Source organism: Cavia porcellus, unplaced genomic scaffold (genome assembly GCF_034190915.1).
Source record: "Cavia porcellus strain 051 isolate PalLab524CR breed Dunkin Hartley unplaced genomic scaffold, mCavPor4.1 scaffold_18, whole genome shotgun sequence".
NCBI classification, from domain to species: Eukaryota; Metazoa; Chordata; class Mammalia; order Rodentia; family Caviidae; genus Cavia; species Cavia porcellus.
In genome coordinates, this window is record NW_026947501.1 from 24,730,712 (window position 1) to 24,752,903 (window position 22,192).

General features: G+C 43.9%; 1 protein-coding gene across 1 annotated transcript in view; it reads right to left on the reverse strand.

Moving 5' to 3' along the window:
• The window catches only part of Tgfa (transforming growth factor alpha), an 89,708-nt gene extending 67,810 nt beyond the window's left edge, over positions 1-21,898 (reverse strand). Inside the window, exons 1-2 of the mRNA XM_063230424.1 lie at positions 21,808-21,898; positions 20,925-21,659 (exon numbers count right to left, since the gene is read on the reverse strand). Of these exons, the coding sequence (XP_063086494.1) occupies positions 20,925-21,659; positions 21,808-21,898 (826 nt within the window). The remainder of the gene's footprint in view (positions 1-20,924; positions 21,660-21,807) is intronic.
• Between the last annotated feature and the right edge of the window lie 294 nt (positions 21,899-22,192).

Sequence of the window (22,192 nt, forward strand, 5' to 3'; positions counted from 1 at the left end):
CCTTTTCCTCAGGGCCTTGCTCCTGTGCTGGCTCCCTATCCAGCTTCCTGGATCTGCAAGGCAGCAGGTCAGGTATAAAGGAGCCCTGCCAGGCCAGCTAGAGTTCCTCAGCTGCTGAATCACCAACAGGCTCTACCAGGCGAGCTCTGAGATTGCAAAGATCCTGGGCTGAGCTGAAGCAGGGGAATGGGTCAGAGCCCAAGCTGGGCAAGGAGTGGGCAGATGCTACCAACAGGATCCCAGCTCCTCAGAAATATGAATAGGCTAAATAGAGCACACCTGGCTGCCAGGAAGGAAAGGAACTAAGCACCAGCTTTTCACAGTCCATGGAGATCGTACAACCCCCATGGCATCAGTGTAGGCTCTCTGGTGTCAGCTTCCTTGTGGTGGCTCCAGAGTTGCCATCCTCAGGCTTGAGGCAGCAGAGCTTCTGCTTCTGTGAGCCTCACAGAGGCGGAGCTGGCCGCTGGACAGCCCCAACCAAGCCAGGCTGGACACAGACATCTCTGGTAGGCAGTGGCTTGGAATTAGGATATGAGCTGGGAGGAGCTATGAGCATCAGTCCTTGAACTTTGCTCCATTTCCTGGTGTGTATGACAAACTCATGCTTCCCACTGCTCCGAAACAGCGAGGACACCCTGGAACTACCCTGCAGGAGGCATTGCAGAGCTTGGGGTTTGAGCCAATATAAATACCAGGTGACCTGGCAGAATCTCAATCAATGCAGCATCAGCCCCAAGGATGGGGCAACTGGGCGAGGGGACAGTGCTGCACGAAGGCTTATCATTACTCTCCAGCATCGTTTGATCAGATGAGGGTGCCTGTTTGAGAAACAAGGTCAAACAGAGGGAACAATATCAGACTACAGATTTTCACCAGTTTTAAGAAGGAAACACCTTTCAGTTCTTAGAGTCCCACACTTTTCACTCTGCATTACATTGCAGACTGGCCAAAAGTTTCAGTTTTCTTGCCTGGGTCCCTGAGGTGAGCGGCAGGAGTGGCCGCAGAATGAAGAGGATGGATAAGTGATAAAGACCTGGGTGAAAAATCCAGGTGGCAGCTGCTGACAGGCCCAGAAGGGAAGCAGACAGCCGAAAACCTGTGCAGGTAGTTTTTGAGTGTCACAATAATGAGGGGTTACTTCTGGTGGAGCCAGGTAGCTAAATTTTGTAATGCACAGGACTTTGTCCACTTAAGATAACAGTCCTCCATTTTGAGACATTCTCGGTCCCAACAAGGAAAGACCCTTCACACACAGGCCAGTCAGCCTCCAATTGCCCCAGAGCAGAAGTGCCCAAAGCTCAGAGGAAAAGGAACCAGATGGCGGTGACATGAACTGCCAGGGCCACTCATCAGAGCTTTGCAATGGACTGAGAAGCTTGCAGGGGGCCAGTGATCCCTCCTGCCACATTAACTGGGATGATTCCCCATCCCCCTGGAAGTTTTTCCATTTTATTTCACCCATCTGTGCCTGCCTGGCTGTCTTTTTACAATAACTCAAAGCATCTGATTTTAACACAAAGTCTGCCTAGAAAGTAACAAGATTTATAAGCCATAAACAAAATCCAACCTGAGAGTTTTAGAGTCAGGTGTCTAAGGAGATTCAGGAGCCTGAGAGTGAACATAGGGGGAGGCTTTCGAGTCTCTCCTAGTCCACAGCCTGACTATAGGGCCCTCCTGGGCCAGTGGTTTTGTATGGCCACATGTAGCAAAGCTGTGGATACTGAAAATGTACTTGGTCACATGGGAAGAGTCTCATTTGTTGGCTCTGCAGACAAACCAGTAAGGAGCCAGGCATGTGGCCTGCATGGTTCTGAGGTGGAGAGTGCCATGTGTCTTTTGGTGCTATCAGTATAAAAAAAATTTTAAAAGAAAACAAAACCATAGTTGGAATCATACAATATGCACAGCAGGTGCAATATTTCCCTTATGGGGAGATAGGGGTGAGCGCTCCCCATCAACCTCGCTCCTGCCATTTCCTCTATTTACCATTTTAGCTTTTGTTGGGGAAGGTAAGAGATGAGAAGCAAAGAAAGAAGGATCTGGAAGAGGACATTTTCTGCTAGGACAGCTCAGTTCTAGTGAGAACAGGAGGGTGGTCAGGAGGACCACAGGAAGCTCCATATGGAAGTTCCATGTAAGTGTGTAGACCAAGAGGGATGGATTCTTTATATTCAGAGCATCCTCAAATACTATCTAAGACCCAGCCCTGCCTCAATGAAAATGGTTTAGGAGTCAAAACCAACCAATGAGGCATTATAGCCACTTCAAAAGACAGCTTGTCAGTTTCTCATGAAACTAAATACCCTCTTATCACAATTGGGCTCATTGGCATTTATCCAAAGGGGTTGAAAAGTAATTTACACACACACAAACACCCCTGCACAGGAATATTTTTAGCAGCTTTACTCAGAGTTTCCAAAACCTGGAAACAACAAAAGGATTCCTCAACACATGAGTGGGTAAAGAAAGGTGGTGCCTTCATATAATGGGATATTATACAGCAATAAAAAAGAGCCATCAATGTACCAGAAGACACGGAGGGATCATAAATACATAACATTCTGGAAAAGGCAAAGCTGTGGTAAAAAAGATCAGTGACTGGCATTTAGGAGGGGGAAGAGGGTGGGGCATACAGGAAGAACCTAGAGGATTTTCGGGGCAGCGAATCTACTCTGTACAGGGGATTGCAATGGTCATTATACTATGTGATGTATACTACCAAGAGTGAACCCTCATGTAAATTAGGGGCTTTTGTTTACATCTAATGTTAGGTACATAATGTTAACTTTAGTTAATACTATATCTGTATTCGCTCATCAATTGTGATGAACATACCACACCACTGCAGGATATTTCAATGGTGAAATTATGGGGTGGGATAAGGGAGTTTGCAGGAACTCTTGTGGTTTTTGCTTAGTTTTTCTTTAAACCTGAAACTGCTGCAGAAGACAGTCTATTTAAAAACCAAACAACAACAGCTGATGACAACTATAACATATGAAGTGAATTATTTTCGTCCACGTTCTGAATTATCCACTCAGCTTGGGTTGTGCTTTTCTGGAAATGCGGTGGGGGGGGGGGCACTGTGCAGCCCCAGACTAAAAGCCTTCCAGGGAGCCCGGGGACTGTCGGCACATCCATCCCCTGCTCCACTGGCTGGGCTCAGAGAAAAGATGCCAGGCAAGCCAGCCTTGGTGATCGCTCTAAGTTCTACGCAGCTAAAAACTTGGCGAGGCCATTTCTCCTCTTTGTGGCTGTGTTGTAAGGTTGTGCTCAACAGGTGTTATTGACTATGGCTCTTAGGGAGCAGCAAGGGGTGGTCTCAGTCAGTGGCTGACCTCCCTGGGCTGGGCCACCTTGTACCCTGAGCTTCACTCTCAAACTGAGAGGATGTTAGATGAGAGGTTGCAGAGGCAAAACCACACTCTCCATGGAAAGGAGCCAGGAGAAGGTGGGTGGGGGCACTGGCATGTGTGAGGGGTCTCCAGAGACGGCTGCCAGTGGAGAGAGGTGGAAAGGGTCAGCGATCTGAGTGGCCCTGGACATAACCAAGAAACTCTGGTTTCAGGGCAACTGACCTTGCTTGTGTGGTTTCACACATAAAGCAGCCAGCACATCGTAAGCATGCTCCACCTCTCGGCTGAAGCTATCAACACGATTTTCTACTGTCAGCACACGCTGTGACTGAGGGAGCAGAATACAGGAATTACCAGAAGAGGAGTTAATCCAACTTTTTGACCCTCCAGAGACATCTAAGAGAAGGTTAGGTGTCAGACACAGCTTTCATCGTAAAACAAAGCCACGGCTGCACAGATCTCTTCCATCCTCTTTCTGTGTCCCTTCTTAGAGCTCAGGCAGGAAAGCAGAAGAAAAGGGTGCTTTTCATTGCCCTGCGTCACTCCGTGTGAAAACCTAGTACAAGTCCACAAACAAGTGGCTCGCCTCTTCCTTGCTAAATTATTTTTTCTGCAGCGCTGCCACAACCCAACATTTTAGTCTATATTTACTTGTTTACATTCTGCCTCCTTGGGCATCACGTGGAGGGGACGGGGTGGCGGGGAGTGTCCTGTGGCTCACCACCTTCTCAGTGCCCAGAACAGTACCTGACATCCAGATTGCTCTTAACACATGCTTTTGTAACAAATTCAGCTCATTTTAAAGCCAAACCTCCAAGGTCAACCCTTGAGCTCCTACTTAAGTAGGAGAACTTTAAAAGGACCCTGTGGAATCCAGATATTTCAGTCTGGAAAAAAAAGACACCATTAGAACTTCTCTATTGTAGAAATTCTCAAGGAAATAATACAGAAACAAGTATTTTCTTTCATTGTGTGTGTGTGTATGAATGTGCACAAATAGAGTCATCTTGGACATCATTTCTGAACAGATGACATCTGACAGAGGCCTGAATAAAGCCACTGAAAATACAGGGTGGAAGAGCATCCAGGGCAGAAGCAGCAGCAAGTGCAAATGTCCTGGGATAGGAGTGAATTTATCCTATTCAAGAAAGAGGGAGGCTGGTATGGCTAGGGCAGGATAGTGGTGGGAACAAGGCTGCTGAGAAGCCTGAACAGATGTCTCTTCTGGGGCTACTTTAAGTCTGGATTTTATTCCACCATGGGAAGCCTTTGGAAGGCTTTGAGCAAAGGAAAGATGGCATTTGATATAGGTGTCAGACAAGTCACTCAGAGTGCTGGGGACTGAAGAGGTTTTAAGGGGACAGGTTAGGAACTGGGAGAACGGAGTGAAACCACTGCAGAATCCAGCTGAAGGACAAGGATGGCAGCCAGCAGGACATGAGAGGGGTCGGGGTACCTTAACAGAAGCAGAGCAGACAGGACTCCCTGAAGGACTGAAGTGGGCGGGGCCCCTCTGCTTCCCTCCACATCACCTGGCCTCACCTTTCGGGTCACGTTCAACTTCAAGGTCAGTTCAAATGTCTGTGTCTTCATGAACCTTTCCTTTCTACCTTAGATGGAGGATCCTGTCTCAAAAATTAAAAAGCAAACCACTGAATAAAACACAGGCTTAGTGATGCCCATTAGCAGGTTCTACACTCATGAGAGTAAATCTACGCAGTAAATCTTATGTTGGGCCTAAGATCTAGACTATCTGGAAAGAGCTTTTATTAACAGTTCCCCTCCAAGCTGGATGGGGTGGCACACTTGGGAAGCTGAGGCAGGAGAACCACAAATTCTAGAACAGCCTGGGAAATGCAGTGAGATTCTGTCTCAAAATAAATTTTAAAAAGGGCTGGGGATGTAGCTTATTAGGTACTAGGTTCAATCTTCAGTAACAGAAAAAAAACAACAAAGAAATTCCTTCCAGGGTGTGCCCACTATCCCTGAGTTAAGCCAGGATGCTGCCAATGTAGCCAAGGTTTGCTCCTGGTTGTCCCCTGGCATGTCTAGGAATCTCTATCTAAGGTAGTTCTAGAGACACATGTGAAATCCTCAGGATATATTAGCCTCCTGTGACGGCTTGTGCCTAGATGTTACCCCAAAGTCTCATGGGGTCTTGGGTGGGGCTTTTTCAGAGGTAGCTAAATCCAGAGCGTGTAACACTGGAATTGATTCATGGTGCAATGCTAGGATCAAGGACACTAGGATTATGGGTATGAGTGCTACCTGCCCTAAGTAGCCAGGATAAGATAAAATGGATAGAAAGAGCTGTGGTTGTCCCAAGTTGCTTTGATACCTTCTGCTTACCATGAACTGTACCTTCTCTGAGATGTCTGTCTACCATGCCACCCCACCTTGGAGCCGGCTGAGATTGACTGAAACATCTATAAACTGTGAGCCAAATAAACCTTTTCCTCTTGAACTTTGGGTGGCAGGCATTTTGTCTCAGCAATGAGAAAAGTAAGACACCTCCAGACAAAGATAGCTGAGCTCACAGCTTTTGGGAAGCTTACCTGATATCGTATCCTGCTTAGCATTTACCCAGCACTACCCCTGCAGGTGGCCCAACAGTCTCACGGGCTCCTAGGGAATGAATCTACAAGGGGCAATGCAATAGGCTCAGTGTGGACTGCTGACCAGAGCAGAACGAGCAGCAAAGCACATGCCAGAGATGATCCTTGGCTCTAGGAGTTCCTGCACTGCGTGCAGGCCCTCTGTGGCAACCCCCAGGGCCAAACAAGGCATGACCAGGTCTCCACTGTTCTTCATGTGCCTCCACAGTGCTTAAGGATAGAGTTAATAGCTAGTTACCCCCATCAATGTAGGAACAGGTAGAAGTCGGTGTTCTTTCTCCCTAGGTAGCAGCAGGAACACTCCTGCTCATGACACAACAAGGGCCCAAGATTGACCAATATGGTCAATTCACTAGTTGGACTTCCCTTTTTACTCTGAGGGGAAACAGATGTACTGAAAGTGTCCTGTAGGATGACAGGACATACCAGTATGTACTGTCACAGGCTCTTTGCTTGGTGGGATGCCAATCTTGTCTGACAGGGCCCAGTACTATTTCTACTATTTCTAATGGTTATGGTGTTAGATTTATGGACCACAGTTTAAAAACCCAAGTGCTGTTTAAAAATAATAAAAGGCATGAATATGTGCAACATAAGTAGTGACACATTCAATTCTTAGAAAACGACCTTTTTCTCAGTCTTATGAAAAGTAGCCCATTTTCTCAAGCAGGAATGTAAATATACTTCATGTATACACGCATATCCCCCACTCCCTACCACATCCACAGCAGGCATTACTAATTGATCACCGTGCTATTTCCTGCTGAATTCAGATGGAGTCACCAATTCCTTCAGAACAGCCAAGCGATCCTAACTGGCATAGAAGATTGAATTATTTTCCCCTCCTGTTCAAAACTCATCTGTGTCAGTGATGTGCCAGGAGGAGAATTGGTGAAGGGAAGGAAGAAAAGGAAAGATAGATTCAGGGAGTAAATTATTTGTCATCAATAAAAACATATTGGTCAACCATTGAATTACCTCAGCAATGGAGAGTAGCTACAAGAGAAAAGGTGGCATAAAAAGTCTACCAAGTAGGAAACGAAACCTTGATAGAACAGAAACACACCCGCCCCATCTACTCACACAGAATTAGTACTGCCAGTGGAGCCAGAGGTCACTCAGACACCGCCGGTCTAACTACAAAATGAAAGTGGATTCTTTTTCTCCCAGCGTAAGGCAGACAGCATGTATGTCAATCACTATTCACACGGACTTACCCACCTCCTCAAAGAAAAAGGTTTTTATCTAAACAAAGCCTCAGATTTTCAGAAAGTTTCTGCCTATGACACCTCTGCAGGTAATAAACCAGGTGAAAACAATGCCTGAGCCATTTACTCAAGGAGTAAAATAGAGGAACATTTTGTTGGTGCTCTCATTATCTTCCTGGAAGCCTAAGCACACTTTTTCATAAAAGTTAATGACTTTATCTTCAAGGCCAAATAGGGAGGCCATTTGTCCACTTCTGCTCTGCTCCCAGAGGACTCAGATGTCATCACAGCCCCAGACAACATCCTGCTCTAAGCTAAAGCCAGCGGCCCCAGGGGCCTTGGCTCCCTTGGGGAAGAGGACCACTTACCCCATTCCCCACCCTAAACCCCACCTCCTCTCACAGAGGCAGCTGGTGACGGCCTGGTCTGAGAGAAGTTGTTTCTGGGATAAACCCCCCTCCCATGCCTGAGGGTTCTCAAGGCTAGAATTCAGATAAACTGTCTCTTTCTCAGACAGCCGCCTTCATCCTTTGCGTGTGACTGTCCATCCCCGCCACAAGGAGCAGAATCCTCCCCCTATTTCAGGCAGTTCCTCCCATAGAAGAACGAAAACAGCCAGAAAGAATTGCTCCCTGATTGTAGGAGAAGCACATCTCTGATTAAGCATGATTTTCTTTACTGAAATAAGTGAGGCTTATTTCACCCAAGTCTTCTAGCTATCTTTTACCAGCTCCATGCAATTTAGGATCTTTGGGTTCAAAAGATGTTGAAAAGATGAAAAAAAAAATTGATCAAAAGAGACTGCTCTGTTCCCAAAGGTTAAACAATCTTTTCCCCTTTTTGATGAATATGACAACTAAAATACATCAGTCAGACAAGGTAGAAATGTTTGATAGTGGGTCACTAAAAGATCAGGCAACCCAAGTGAACATCAAGGCAGCCTACAGTGCAACGCTGAAAACAATCCATGGAAAATACCATAAGGAGGGAGGCTCCTGCTGAACTAATTACCTTCTTTTCTTAAATTAAATTTATTGGTATAGTTTAGCTATACATAACGATCACATTCATCACAGGGAATTGGTACCTGCACAGGATACACCTTTATTCTTCTTTTTGAATCTCCTTATTGTAAGGAGTTGCTGTCTATATGTTTAAACCTCAGGAGACAGTTGAGTATCTGGGTCCTGAAAACATTATTTTTCCCCTCTGAGCCAACAGAATGAGCTCTGCACGCAATCAACAATGAGTCAAAAACTTTTTTCTTGGCTTCTGCAGTGGATGTGATCCACTTTAAGCAAACCCAGATATGTGAATTATTTGAACTTATGAATAAATGAAAGAGAGGTTGTTCTAGAAAAGGATCAGTCACTAAGTCCTTTACATGAGAGGCAGATTCTTAAAAACCCATGTTTTTTCTCCTGATGATCACTCCTTGTGAAGAGGTCCACCCCACCAGCTGTCTTGTGTATAATTCATAGTTTGCCAGTGTGTACAACTACCTTACCTTTACCTAAAAGAATGCCTTTAACAAGCATGTGGAGAATGCCTGCAAATTGGCCCTTCCCTAGCACTTGGGAATCCAGACTCTACCCAGATATCAAAGTGCCTAGTCAGAAGTACAATCCTGCTCCAAATGCTGCCCGCGGAAAGAAGTTCCCACGGAGAGCTGCTGCTCCTCATTTTCAGGTGCTGTGCTTCCAAGTCAATAGAAACCCCTGTGCTTTTTGCGAGCACGGCATCATTAGAGCTGGATGTCAAGGGTCTTAAAGTGATACAGCTATTGGGAAATGTGCTATTGAAGGTTCTGTCTTTAACTGGACTGTGAAGAATGAAAGATGTTAATCTAACAGTGCTACAGACTCTTTTGCTATGATTTAGGGGAAATGTTGACTGGAGACACAGATGAGGGAGGACGAGGAGATGAGATCAGTATCCCAAAAAAAAGGGCAACAGGTCACAGGCTTTGTGACTTTCAAGCATGTCATTCATTGGGTGATGGACCAACAGAGGAGATCGCCCTGTAAGAAACCCTTTTATAAAATGCATGGTAGGAATGCAAATAGGCTCCCTTTAACAAATTTATAATGAGTTCCCTGGTCTCAACAAAATATATCAAATAGCATGCCTCATGTAATTATCTGTCATCCTGAACATTTGAACTTTTGACTGAAGGAAGGGAATCATACTTATTTATGTATTTCTGATAAATGGGTATTGAAGTCTCCACCTATAACAGTGAATTTCCCTTTGTAGTTCTATTAATTTTGCCTCATGGATTTTGACACTGTTGTTAGGCACATACACACACTAAAATTTATGTAATTTTTTAAAGCCTCGAGAAGTGTGAAGTTTTTCTTTTTAGCCAACATGACAATGACCTGCATGGAAATTATTCTCAGTACGGGAAACATACAGCAGTGGGGCCATGTGAAAATGTGCTTACAGTTAGCTAATGTCTGCCCTACATGATGCTCTCACAAGCACACAGCTCTGGTACCCCAGCATCCACTGAAAAAAGAGAATCTGAATCCTGAGCAGCCAAGGATTTTGGATTGAAATCCTGGTTCCGCCACTTTTTGGATATGGCAGTTTGGGCAAGTCACCTAACATTTTTGTGCCTAAATTTCCTGATCTACAAAATGGAGATACACAGATCTCACAGAACTGCCAGGTGGCTTAAAGGCATTTGCGGAACATGTAAAGTCCTTAAAGAATTATGTGCCAGTATTCTTCTAATTGTTGAACATTATCTTCTTAAGCAAGTACTTTCTTCATTATCCTAAGAGCATTCTTTTTGAGCCCAAGATGAACACTGAGTATCTCATGTCCTTAAAATATGTGCCCACTTCTGCCATTATGCATGAGACATTTGGGGACCAACAGCAAGGGTGAGGTCATGGTTCTCTTTGTATTAATATCACCAACCACACTAGAGTATCTGTATCAAGAATATACATCTACCGAAGAAAACAACTGAAAATAAGTAACCTAATTAAATACCTAGCATCTCTCACTTCATGCTGATAGATCTAATTTTTGTTATTTGTCCCCCTGACTCTATAATACGACATTAAGTGAATAAAGTACAGTAGCTACACTGGATAAATTAAGAACCAAACCTTGCTTTAGACTTGGTTCACAGTAATCATAACTATTGTTTTGTCACTTAGATATATCCTATGTGGGATGACAGCTGTGATTTTTCACATGCCCTGTTCTCACTGTTAAAAGAAAAATGCCTTCTCTTTTATCTGAAATCCAAAAAATCCAACTTAGCTGAAAGGACTGTTTTGTTTGTTTTCCTCCTGGTTGCACAGTATGGGAAAGAAACCCTTCACAAAAAAAAATTTAAAAAGCTCACATTACATAGTGAGCTGACACTGTTTTCCTAAGCGTAAATCTCTTAACTTTTAAGTGGTTCACTGGTGCGTAACCAATTCGTGAGCCAAAACCTTCTACAATGCATAGAAGGTTCAAAAAAGACTTTATTTGAAATCATGGCCTCAATAGAAGAAGGTTCCACTATCTTCACCCTAGTAGACCATTCGTCCAGGAAAATAGAAACGCCTTTTATCCTTTTTGTTTGTTTCCACAAAGAAAGTTAAAATAGTGAAGAGTTCTGTTAACCCAAGTTAGGAAGGAAATTCAACTGACTAAAATTTTACATTCATAAGTACTAATGGCAACTTTACATCAACTAGAGGTACCATGTGTGGATAAAGGGTTTACTAGTGATGACCTTCAGACACAAACAGACCATGAGATAGCTTTCGAATTGTTAAAGAATAATAAAGTCACATAAACTTTAGTGTGTGTATGTGCCTAACAACAGTGTCAAAATCCATGAGGCAAAATTAATAGAACTGCAAAGGGAAATTCACTATGACAGGTGGAGATTTCAATACTCTTATATCAGAAATGACTAGTTCTGGCAGGCAGAAATCAGTAAAGACTTAGATGGACTCGACAGCACTCAATCAACCAGCTATAAAGGACATCTAGAGGTAACATCACCCAACAATTGCAGAACACACATTCTCAAGCTTACATGGAACATCCATCAAGCTAGAACACATTCTAAACCATAAAACATACCTGAACAAATTTAAAGGAACAGAAATCATAAAGTACATGCTTGTGGACCACAACAAAATTGAGCTCAAAGATAAGTTACAGAAAGGTAGGTGGAAAATTTCCCAAGTATTGGAGGTTAAACAAGATATTTCTAAACAACATATGAGTTAAACAAGAAATCTTTAAAAAGTTAAATATTTTGAATTAAATTAAAATGAAAATACAATTTACTGAAATTTGTGGGATGCAGCAAATGCAGTACTTAGAACGAAGCTGACAGCATTGAATGAATATCTCACAAAAGATCTAAAAATCATCTAAGCGTCCATGTAAGGAAACAAGAAAGAGAAGAACAAATTATATATGAAATAAACAGAAAATTGGTTAGTTACTATTCTGCTCTAAGCATCTGAAAATTAACCGTCTACTTTGAGAATAATACTTCTCAAAGTTTCCCACCAAACTTCCAAAATGGCAGAGAGGACTCCGTACCTCCTCCTCTAGATTCTGGGAGATACTGGGAGCAGAGTCTGAAATAAACCCTATGGGATGTGGGGGGATCAAAATTTCTTTGAAATCTTATGTTTTATCTTAAAAAATCAATTTTGATAGTTCAGTCTTACATTATATTCACTAATATATCTGAGTTTGTATCAATATAGAAAATACTACTAAGACTAGCCAGTTCTTTTTTGATTGTCTCCTTAATCCGTGTTCCAAGAGCTACACCGGGTTTGGTCTGGTGTTCCTTGCCATGCTCTATAGTATTTCTGTCTGAGGAGGGGATATGAAAACACAGTCTCAGTTCACCAGGATGTCACCCGGAGGACTGCAGGCCTGCCTCATGACCTTCAATTCCTGTAGAGCACAACGTTCCAGCAGGTGGTTCAGCACAGTGAGACCCAATGCCCGTTAGCCTTCAACCAAGCCAGGGAATGCGATAAATCACCCTTTCTCCCCAGGGAAGCACGGTAAGCAATCCCCACCTCCAGCATCACCTAAAAGGGGTGAGGGGAAGCAGAAGTCACATCATAGAATGAGAAGACATAAGTTGGCACTGAAATACACCATTTACCTTCCTGGTTCTGGATATTTCCTGCCCCAATTTTCCAGGGCAATAATATGTCCCGTAAGAGCCATTACAATTACGAGCCTCAGGTCAGTGGAACAAGAACAGATTCTCTACCAACAGCCCTAAGAATACATTCTTAGTACTCCTAAGAATACATCAAGTGACAAGTGGGACTTGAAGTCAGTGAGTACAGAAGAAACTACTCAACAGATGCTATTAGAATAACTGGATCATTATGTGACTGAAAGGCAAATTAAATCGTTATCCCAAAATCTTACACTAAAATAGATTCCCAAAGAATTAAAATATAAAAACACACAAGGGGTGTGTTTGTTTTGGCATTTGCCTTTACAGGACAGAGAAGTGGTTGATGAGGTTCAGGGAGAGTCCAAATCCAAAATTCTGCCCTGAAAAATAACAATATAGAAATACAAGAGAAAATTAGAGATCAAAGAGCCATAGCAAATCCTTTCCAACCCCCAAAGTATGTATTATGTAAAAGTAGAGATTGTCAAAGAAATATGAACAAAACCCAACCACACTTCTGTAAGCCCAAATATAACACGTATGAATCTAAAAGGCAAAATGACAAAAGCCTTTAATGCGCATTTTAAAAAGATTGCTTACTAATCAATAATAAACTAATCTATTCAAAACATGGTCTAAGGATACAGGATACAGAATACTTTAGCACAAAAATGTATTCAATCTTACTAAAACTAATTAAGTACAAATTAAAATATTTTGATATCACTACTCTAGAAAATGAAATTCATCATAAACAATCTTATTGATAAACTAGCATTCATATATAGGTAATAGAAATATAAATTTGTATGACTTTTCTGGAAGGTTAGTTGTCAAGTCATATGAAGAAGAAAAACTGTGGCCAGGCGTGAAGGCACACGCCTGTAATCCCAGCACTTTAGGAGCTGAGGCAGGAAGGTCATTGTGAGTTTGAGACCAGCCCAAGTTACAAAGTGAGCTCAAGGCCAGCCTGAACTGCAAAGTAAGACCTTATCTCAAAAAGCCAAAAAGCCAAAATCAAACCCAAACAAACAAACAAAAAACAAAACAACAACAACAACAAAAAAAAAACAGGAGAAAAATGTGAACCTTTTGACCTTGTGATCCATACCTGAAAATTTATTCATAGGAAATAATTTAAATGTGCTGGTAATAATTTAGCTTCAAGAATTTTAATTTCAGGTTGAATATTTAAAAGTTTAAAACAATCTACCCATAAGGTATGGTTAATTAAATGATCTATATAATAGAATATGTTAGAGCCATAAAATAGGTCTATAGATATATGTTTGCCCCAGAAATATTCCCCTAAGTGAAAAAGATTTTAACCCAGTAGGAATCTACCCAATTCTTGGATAAGAAAAAGTAAAAAGTAAACATACAAATATATGTTTTCATGCCCAGAAAGAAGGCTGGTAAGACACCGGCACCTAAATTTGGTAAAAAGGTATTGCTCATGAATTGATTTGGGGGTGTTGAGGTTTTCTTATTTGTAGATTCTGGTTTTTGTTTCCTTTTAGATAATGAATGAAAAGGACTTAACTGGAGAAGGAATGGGTCTCCAACAGCTGCCCTGAGAAGGTGGCAACCAGTGGGTACACACGTTCTCTTGTGCCTGACGCTGTGGCCAGCACAAGGGGTGTGTTTGTTTTGGCAGTTGCCTTTACAGGACAGAGGAGTGGTTGATGAGGTTCAGGGAGAGTCCAAATCCAAAAGGATTCCCCATCTATGTGATCAGGAGTTGACCTCACATCCCTAAAAAAATGCTCAGGCCCCAGGCTTGCTTTCATTCCAGTTCAGGGACCTATGATTCATCTCCTGAAACCCTAATTATAACACCCAAGTCTGCTATGTGCAAAAAACATCTGTCATTGTTTAAATCTGCAGAGGGAGTATGTACAGCATGCAAACCCTGCTGATGCGTTTCTCCAAAGCAAAACTTATAACTCAGAAACCGTCAAAAGGTGAAGAGGCCTCAAGCTCTGAGTTACCAACTGAGCTCAGTGACAAATAAGGTGAATAATCATATTCTGTCATAATTCATAAGCTATTTTTTCAGGGCCACTGCTGCCATGGTAAAAGCCACAGTTCTGAAGCTCTTTTTTTCTTAACTGAGCAAAGTCTCTTAAATTTATGTTTTTCTTTTCGTTGCCAAGGTCTCACAGAGAGAAGGGAGCAGGGTGTATAATTGCAGACCTCTCATTTATCAGCTCTGGCTGCTTTTGTGTCACCACATTGCATGTACCATTTAGCCAGTTAGTCTCCTATGCCTCTTGGAGGTACAATAATTACAGAGAGAGCACTTCAGATCTGGCAAGAGATGACAAAAGAACACAAGATTCATCTACCCTTCGTGTGCCCAGGACAACTGTTTACTGACATTACCCAAACTTAGATTAAAGCCCCCAACCCAAGTTGAAGATGTGGTCTCTCTCTAACAATCTAATATTTCTACCTAGCAGTACTGAGCTTAAACACAAAAGAAATAAACAAAAGGCAAGTGAATAAACAATAAAAAATCCTTTCACACTAGCACTGGCTGTGTTATAGTAGCATCAATGGACGCAGTTGTTTGGGGTGGTTTCTAAGCTTTTTAAAGGTTAAGAAAGCATCAGGATGTGATTTAGCAGCCTTTGCCAGACCTCACAATGCCATGTACTCTCCAAGTCAGAGATGGAGAATGCCGTAGTGAACAATGCCAGTCTACGCATTACGTAAACGAGCTAAAGTGGTTCCCCTGGGCTTGGGGGAACAATATTAATTATGAAACTCTCCCTTGAATTTTGTTTGGATGATTTAAAAGAAATTTCCTTTTCTTAAGCTCCATCAAGAAAAACAAACTTTAAAGTGTAATTGATTTGGGGGGGCCTTGGTGCTGACTTTGGTTTTACTTTGTTAAAGTCCCATTAACCGGAGCTGCAGATTCAAAAGAAAATTTTTGAATTAAAAAGAGATTTATAAATCTATGCTAAAATTTTAGGAGATCTGAGGTGAACAGATTGTAAAGCAAACTTATAATTACCACAATGGACTTAAACAGAAAACTTGAACTGACCATTAAAAAAGAACCAGGCTTAAAAGCTTTGCAAGTCACTTTATTTATTTATGTGTTGAGACAGGGTCTTTCCCTGTAGTTCAGACTGGCCTTGAACTCACTATGTAGCCCAGGAGCTTTTTTGCCTCAGCCCTCCAAGTGCTGGGATTATGGGTATACGTCACCATGCTCGGTGTCTGTAAGTCATTTCTTTAGAGATTCACAGTTTTCCATATTTCAATTACCACAGCATAGAAAAGATGGAACGCCTTAACATTTATTTTATAAAGCTGACATCAAACCTAAAAAAGAAAAGAAGCCCCAAAACACTTCATGGTGGATCAAATCTAGCAATCCATACAGAAAATAATACCATTACAAAAAAGAAGGATTTATTCAAGAATTTAAACATGTCTTTAACGCGAGTCAGTAAATGCACTTAAAACATTCAGAAAAAAACCCACATATCATCTTCTCCTCCTTTAAAAAAAAAAAAATCTAACAAAACGAAATACCAGATTGCTTAGTAAATTATAAAGATAAGTATATTTTAGAAACAGCATTCTGAAGACTGGTCGTATTGATGACGCAAGAATTTGTATGCAACCACCCATGATTTTCATAATAAAGAGTTGTTTGGGATTAAGGTAACAACAGAGCCCAGTGTTTGTGCATGGAGCCTGTACTTGGAGTCTCCTGCACCAGACAGTCCATGAGGTCATGCTTAGAGGTGCCCAAGGCACAGACAAAGACTGAGCTTCCTCCTTTGAGCCCTCGGACTCATGAAGAAGAGGGGAAGTGCCAATCAATATTCTCCAAGGCAAAACATGCAGGATCCAGGGCCCTGCTCCCAAGTGTCCTAGGCAGAAATGTGAACACAGTCAAAGATTACAAAAAAAAAAAAAAAAAAAATCTAGCAATAGCAGGCTGGTTGCACACAAAGGAGTTGTGTGTCCAAACCCTTCTTAAGGAAACCTGAACGATCCATAACTACTTAAAGAGCGCAAACATTCAGGTAAAGAAAACAGAAAGTCCTTTGAAGTAACAGGACAACAAAAAATTAAATGTAAAAGAACATAGAATGTGCCTGATCACAGAGGAAAGGCTTCATGTAAAAAAAAAAAATTCTGATTCCTTTAACTTAAAACAAACCATTAGCAAAAGACACAAAATTCGATGTTGATAAACCTCCAACTTTTCTTGTTGAGCTCAGGTAACAACTATTTAGATCATAATTAATACAAAAAATCCATAATGCTTCAAAAGAATTGACCCAGATTTTTAGAGCTGGTCTAAAGGGAAAATGCCTTGTTCTTGAGAAACTACTAAGGATGGTGCTAGCAGTCCAGATTTCTGGCTTTCATGATTCTATGAAAGATTTCTGTACTTGCCATTCAATATAAGACATGAAAGGCTAGCCAAAACCAAAAGCCACTATGAAAGGTTCCCAATTCTCCTCTATTTGAAGCAATTCTAAATATATTAGTCCTTAAGTTCATACTATAAAATTTAGTTACCAAAAATATTTGAAATGGCAGCAAACTAATGGTCAATTTTTAGCACACAAAAGGAAGAGTGACATGATTAATGCTGCTAAGTTTAATAACACAGGACCAGTGCATATTCCATGGGTAAATTACAAAGAACACTTAGAACAATTAAGAGATCTCAGTAAGAGTTCCAATTGTGCCCTGATCAGCAAAACAGGCCTTCCAAGTTGTCTTTAACAATGGCTCATAAATCCACAGCAGAGTTTATAATGTCGGAATGTACTTTAGATACTAGCAGTTGGGTAAGCCAAAAGGTTCCCCCATAGCAGCCAGCTGAGGAGCAATGGCTCCTGAAGCGTCCTTCCTGCCTCTTCCCTATCAGCCCATGTGCATCCCAGGGAACTTGCTAGGTGAGCAAAGTCTCCCAGGTACTGCAGCAGAAATTCTGGGTGGGCACCAGTCTCCAAGTGATTCTGACTTATGGACACTGCTGTGGAAGATACTACAGAAGTTTTCAGCATGTGACCAAGCACAAGATGCCTAAATAAGTGTATGCAAGCTAGTACTGTTTAACCCAATGCCTGCCCTCTTAAGTGGGCGCACAGACTAGGACCTTGTTCAAAAGAGACTTCGAAAAGGTCCTTGGAAATGGATCCAATGAAAAATCATTTTTGTGTGTTGCCATGGTAACGCAAAGCATCATTTACTCCTATGGAAAAACAAAAGTCCCCTTTGCAAGGGACACTATTTACAGAAAGATCAAGTGTACAAACTTTTGGAAAAGCAAATAGGGGAAACTCAGCCTTGGAGGCTTCCATATAGTACACCTCTACAGCCCACTTCTGGGTACATACTCCCTAATTATGACTGCTCAGTACAGAAAACATGTGTCTAAGGCAAACCTCCACTGTCTACTCTGAAAGATTATATTTCTAAGGAATGGAGAAACGACATGTCCCTCAGTCTCCAAAGGAAAGTGACCTGTTCTATATATCCCTTACATCCCACGACCCCTTTCAATGAAGGTTTACATCCAGGCTTTCTTTGTGGGAACTGCTACAAGAATAATGTTTCATATAAAATCCCTCCTGTATCATAAATTTCATTTTTGTAGGTAGCTGGTATTTTTACAGTTTATACATAACTTTCATGTTTACCAACTCATTTGATTTTATAAATTCTGTGCATCAGGTACAGTTTTATTATTCCCACTCACCGATAAAAAACCTGGAACTTAGTGCTAATCTCAACAGACAACTGATCACTGAGTCTTAAAGGAGAAACATAAATGCTTTGCATAAAGATTAAAGAACTCATGATATCCATATTCAAAAGAATTCCGAAACTCAACTGAGTTTGTCATTTGCCAAATGATGCCCAAAATGACCTAGGTAGGTTTTTCAGTTGAGAGGTATTTTTTTCTGGCTTAGGAAGAGTGAGGGGCAAGAAAGTGTTAAAAACAAAAATTAAAGTGGACAAATTCTCCTAGTCTCTGAATTCACCTAACCAGCAACCGGTCTGGAATTCTATAGGGCTCCAAGTAACAACAATATGATGATAGCATTAACATTAACCCTTTACTATATTCTAGGTATTGTTCTATGTATACTACATACATTCAATATCCTTAATACCCACATTTAACAGATAAAAAACCCCTAAGGCACCAAAAAGCTAAGTAATTGGCCCAAGACTGCACTTCTTGTTCCCTGGACACAGAGGGAGCCCCTGTGAGATCTGCCCACTAGTGATGCAAACCAGACATGGGATGGTAGCAGCCACCACAGAAGTCTGGGTTGTTTCCAGTACTGCCATTTGGGTGACAATCTCCACACTCCGTCACTCAGAGCATTAATCAGCCCTCAGGTTCCAAGTAATTAAGCAGCAACTCAATCCTTCTCAGACTGTCCCCAGGAAGGTTTCCTAGATCTTAGTGACGGAACACTGGCTGATTTGCCTGGAACTGCTTTCAACCAATTTAAGAAAAATTAGAGAGGAGAGCAGCTTTGGAGGAAACACGGCAAATTAAAGATGTATGTGGGAGGCAGAAGTTCTAGTAAATGCACAGAACTAACAGATTTTGCTTTTAAAAAAATATAAATAAAAAGGAGTCCTTACTGGTGTGAATTATTCCTGCCTTTAAAACTTTTCAACTGTGCATGTTTTGGGACTGTATGTGCTAGCTTTTACATACTGATCAGTCTTTTATGGTTATACATCTTTTTCTTAAGAAAAGAAATAAAGATCAAACTGAAGGGTACACTCAGGCAAAAAAGAAAAATTTCATGATGAATGAATTCAGTCTTCATGGGTGAGCAAACCATGACGGAAGGTTTGGAACACAACTTTCAAAGACTTCTTCAAATTTTCTTGCCTACATTATTTTTTTTACCTCTAATTTGCACCATAAAACATCTTGAAATGTAGGGGTTCAATGGAAACCCAACTTAACAGCAAGTTCCATGGTAGTCTACATAATATCTCCTTAAAGTTCTATACTTCAGACGGGACTATACCAACCACAGGTTACCCACTCTTCTTCCATACACTTTGATAATCCTGGTCTACCTTTCTACGGTGGTCCCGCGTGCTTTACTATCTCTTCTATAAAATGCAAAGGATAACGCTACCTTTTTCAAAGGTGGATGTATTAAGTTAATAAAGTAGAACTCGTCTGAGGGAATGTTCACACAGTGTTAACTATTGCTATTATTTCTATAACTACTGTTTGGAAAAATTAGGTCAGGAAATGGTATCCAGGAGTCTTTCACCGTATCTGTAATATGTGTAATCTGTAATGTGTGTAACAACAACGGTTGATACACACAAACACACATAGACACACAGACACACACATACCCGCGGTTCTTAATAGGAAGAGAAAAAAATGCCCATAATCATGTCACCTGTTGGTGAGTTTCAAGCGAGGGTGCAGCTAGGAGCATCTCCATCCACCACTGCCCACATTTCCCCTAAAAGATGCCCTCTCTCCTACCGAGGTTCTTAATCGGGGTGGCAAGGGCCTGATTGCAGGTGGGTCCTTGAACCAGGTGCAGCTGTACATGGAACTTGGTGAGGCTCCAGTTCTGGGTTGTGGGAAGGAATTCTAGCCTTCTTGAAACTCTAAGGACCCTGCATCGAGCAACTTTGCTCTACAGTGTTAAACTGAGCGGCAATGGACGGCATGATTCGCTCCACTGAAGGCTGCAGCAGTACCAGTACCCGGGTACACATGGGCTGGTTGTTAATCATCTGTCTCCAGAGACAGCCGGTACCACTAGGGGCCAGAGCCGGCGAGGCGGCGCGTGGCACTGCGCCCCTGCCCTCTCACAGATGGCTCTGTCAACTTTACCCGCTACCCGGCCCTGACCCTGGCATTGCAGGGGTTTACCTCCCCCTCCCCCAGCCCCTGATCATTTTTCCAAGAGCAAACTCAAAGGAAACTCCAACGCTCTGCCTAGGATTTCATTCCAGCTCTCGGCTGAGACTGAAACCACTTCTCAAAGGGAAGTTAATTAAAACAACAATTAATCCACGCAAAAATCCAAAGCCTACCCCAAAGCTCACGAGCTCCTAAAGTTAAAAGATCGAGGGCGCCTGAACTTCGATTAGTCTGGGGCTCAGGGCGGAGGGAACGCAGGCGAGGGTGGCCAGGGGTCTGAGCCCGTCGCCGCGCGCTCCGAGGCGGCTCCACGTGCGCCCCCCGCCGGCGCCGGCGGACACCGCGCCTCCGCGGCAGCCAGGTGATCGGTAGGCGCGGGCGTGTGCGCCGCAGACACCGCCGCGGCGGATTAAAGTTCAAGCCCGTTCACACACTGCTTCCCGGCTCGGCGTTCTCACGCGCCGCCCAGCCGGGCGGCCCCTTCCCGGGAAAGCCCGGGGCTGCGCAGCCCCCCTCTTTGTCATCCTCAGCGATCCCGCGTTGCCCACGAAAAGCATTAGCCTCCTTCCACTCTGGGCGGGCTCGAAGCCGCCCGGAAAGGAGGGAACCCGGGGAAGCGGGGTGTCGCGGAGGGCAGCGTGCAGCAGGTAGCGTACATACCCAGCGCGAGCCAGGCGAGCTGTCCGGCCGAGGTGACCATCTTCCGCGCGGGCGGGCGGGCGGGCGGCCGGGCGGGCGGCGGGCGCTCCAGCCTCCTGCCCTCCTTGCGGTGCCCGAGTGGCGAAGCGGCGCCGCGGAGCGGGGGAAAAAGGCGCTGGCGAGCAGGGCCGGCCCCCGACGCGGGCGGGCGGGCGGGCGGGCGGAGGGAGGACCGAGTGCTTCTCGCCTGCTCTCGCCCTGCAGCGCTGCCAGCCGGCGGAAATGGGAAGGAGGCACTGTCACCTCCCCGCCACTCGGGAACCGGGGCGCGCCGACCACCTTCCCGCCCCAGAGGGAGTGCCCCCCTAAGGGCACGCGGGGTGGGGATTGGGGACGGGGGGCGGGGACTCTGCACGCACCCAGCTGGGCGCGGGCGGCGGGGCGGGGCCACCTGGGAGTCCCTGAGCCCGGCCGCGCGAGCCAGTCGCCCTGGCCGGGCTAAAGGCAGGAAGCACCCTACTTCAGACACCACGCCCCGCTGCCAGCGCCTCGCGCCGGAGGTTCCCCGCGGGACGGATCTCCGTCCGCCTCGCAGCCCGACCCTCCCGGGGTGCAGTGGCAGCTTCCAGGCTGTAGGCGGCGGAGTGGAGCCGTCCAGGCTCCTGTCCACGGCGCGGAGAATCGCTCCTGGGCCCTCTCCCAGGCTGGGGACTGGACACGCGGTCAGGAATGGGATCTGTGAGCTTTGCTGGCCTCCTGCCAAGACGACTCAGCGAAAGCTCTCCCCATAATCGAAAGCAGAATTTTTTAAACTAGATTTTCCACCTGCACCCCCATTCTCATCAATTCAGAGCCACCCTATTTTGGCACCTTATGAGGATCAGAGGGACTTCGTCCTTCTGACTTGGTGCTGATAGTGCAGTTGGGTCCCCGTCTAGGTGAACCCGGTTATGCACCACCGCAGCAGGGATCAGAGGCCAAGAACCTGATAGCATGCAGTCAAGTGTGCATGGTGCGTGGTGTGTGGTATGTGGCAGTGGTCCTCTCAGGATTTGTGGCTTTGAGCCCCAAAAGCTGGAATTGGGAGGTGGAAGGAACTAAAGGAAACATTCTGGGTGGAGAATGGACGACCTGTAGGTCCCTTCGGACCATTCATAGGGGACAGTGAGTTAGTGACCGAGGAGCTCATGGATTGACTCTTCTCCGCTGCCTAGTGGCTCCCAGATGGACCTGCTGTCGTTAGAGATGGGGTTGTTGGAATGTGGAATCTCTTGCTTTTTCCTTGACTG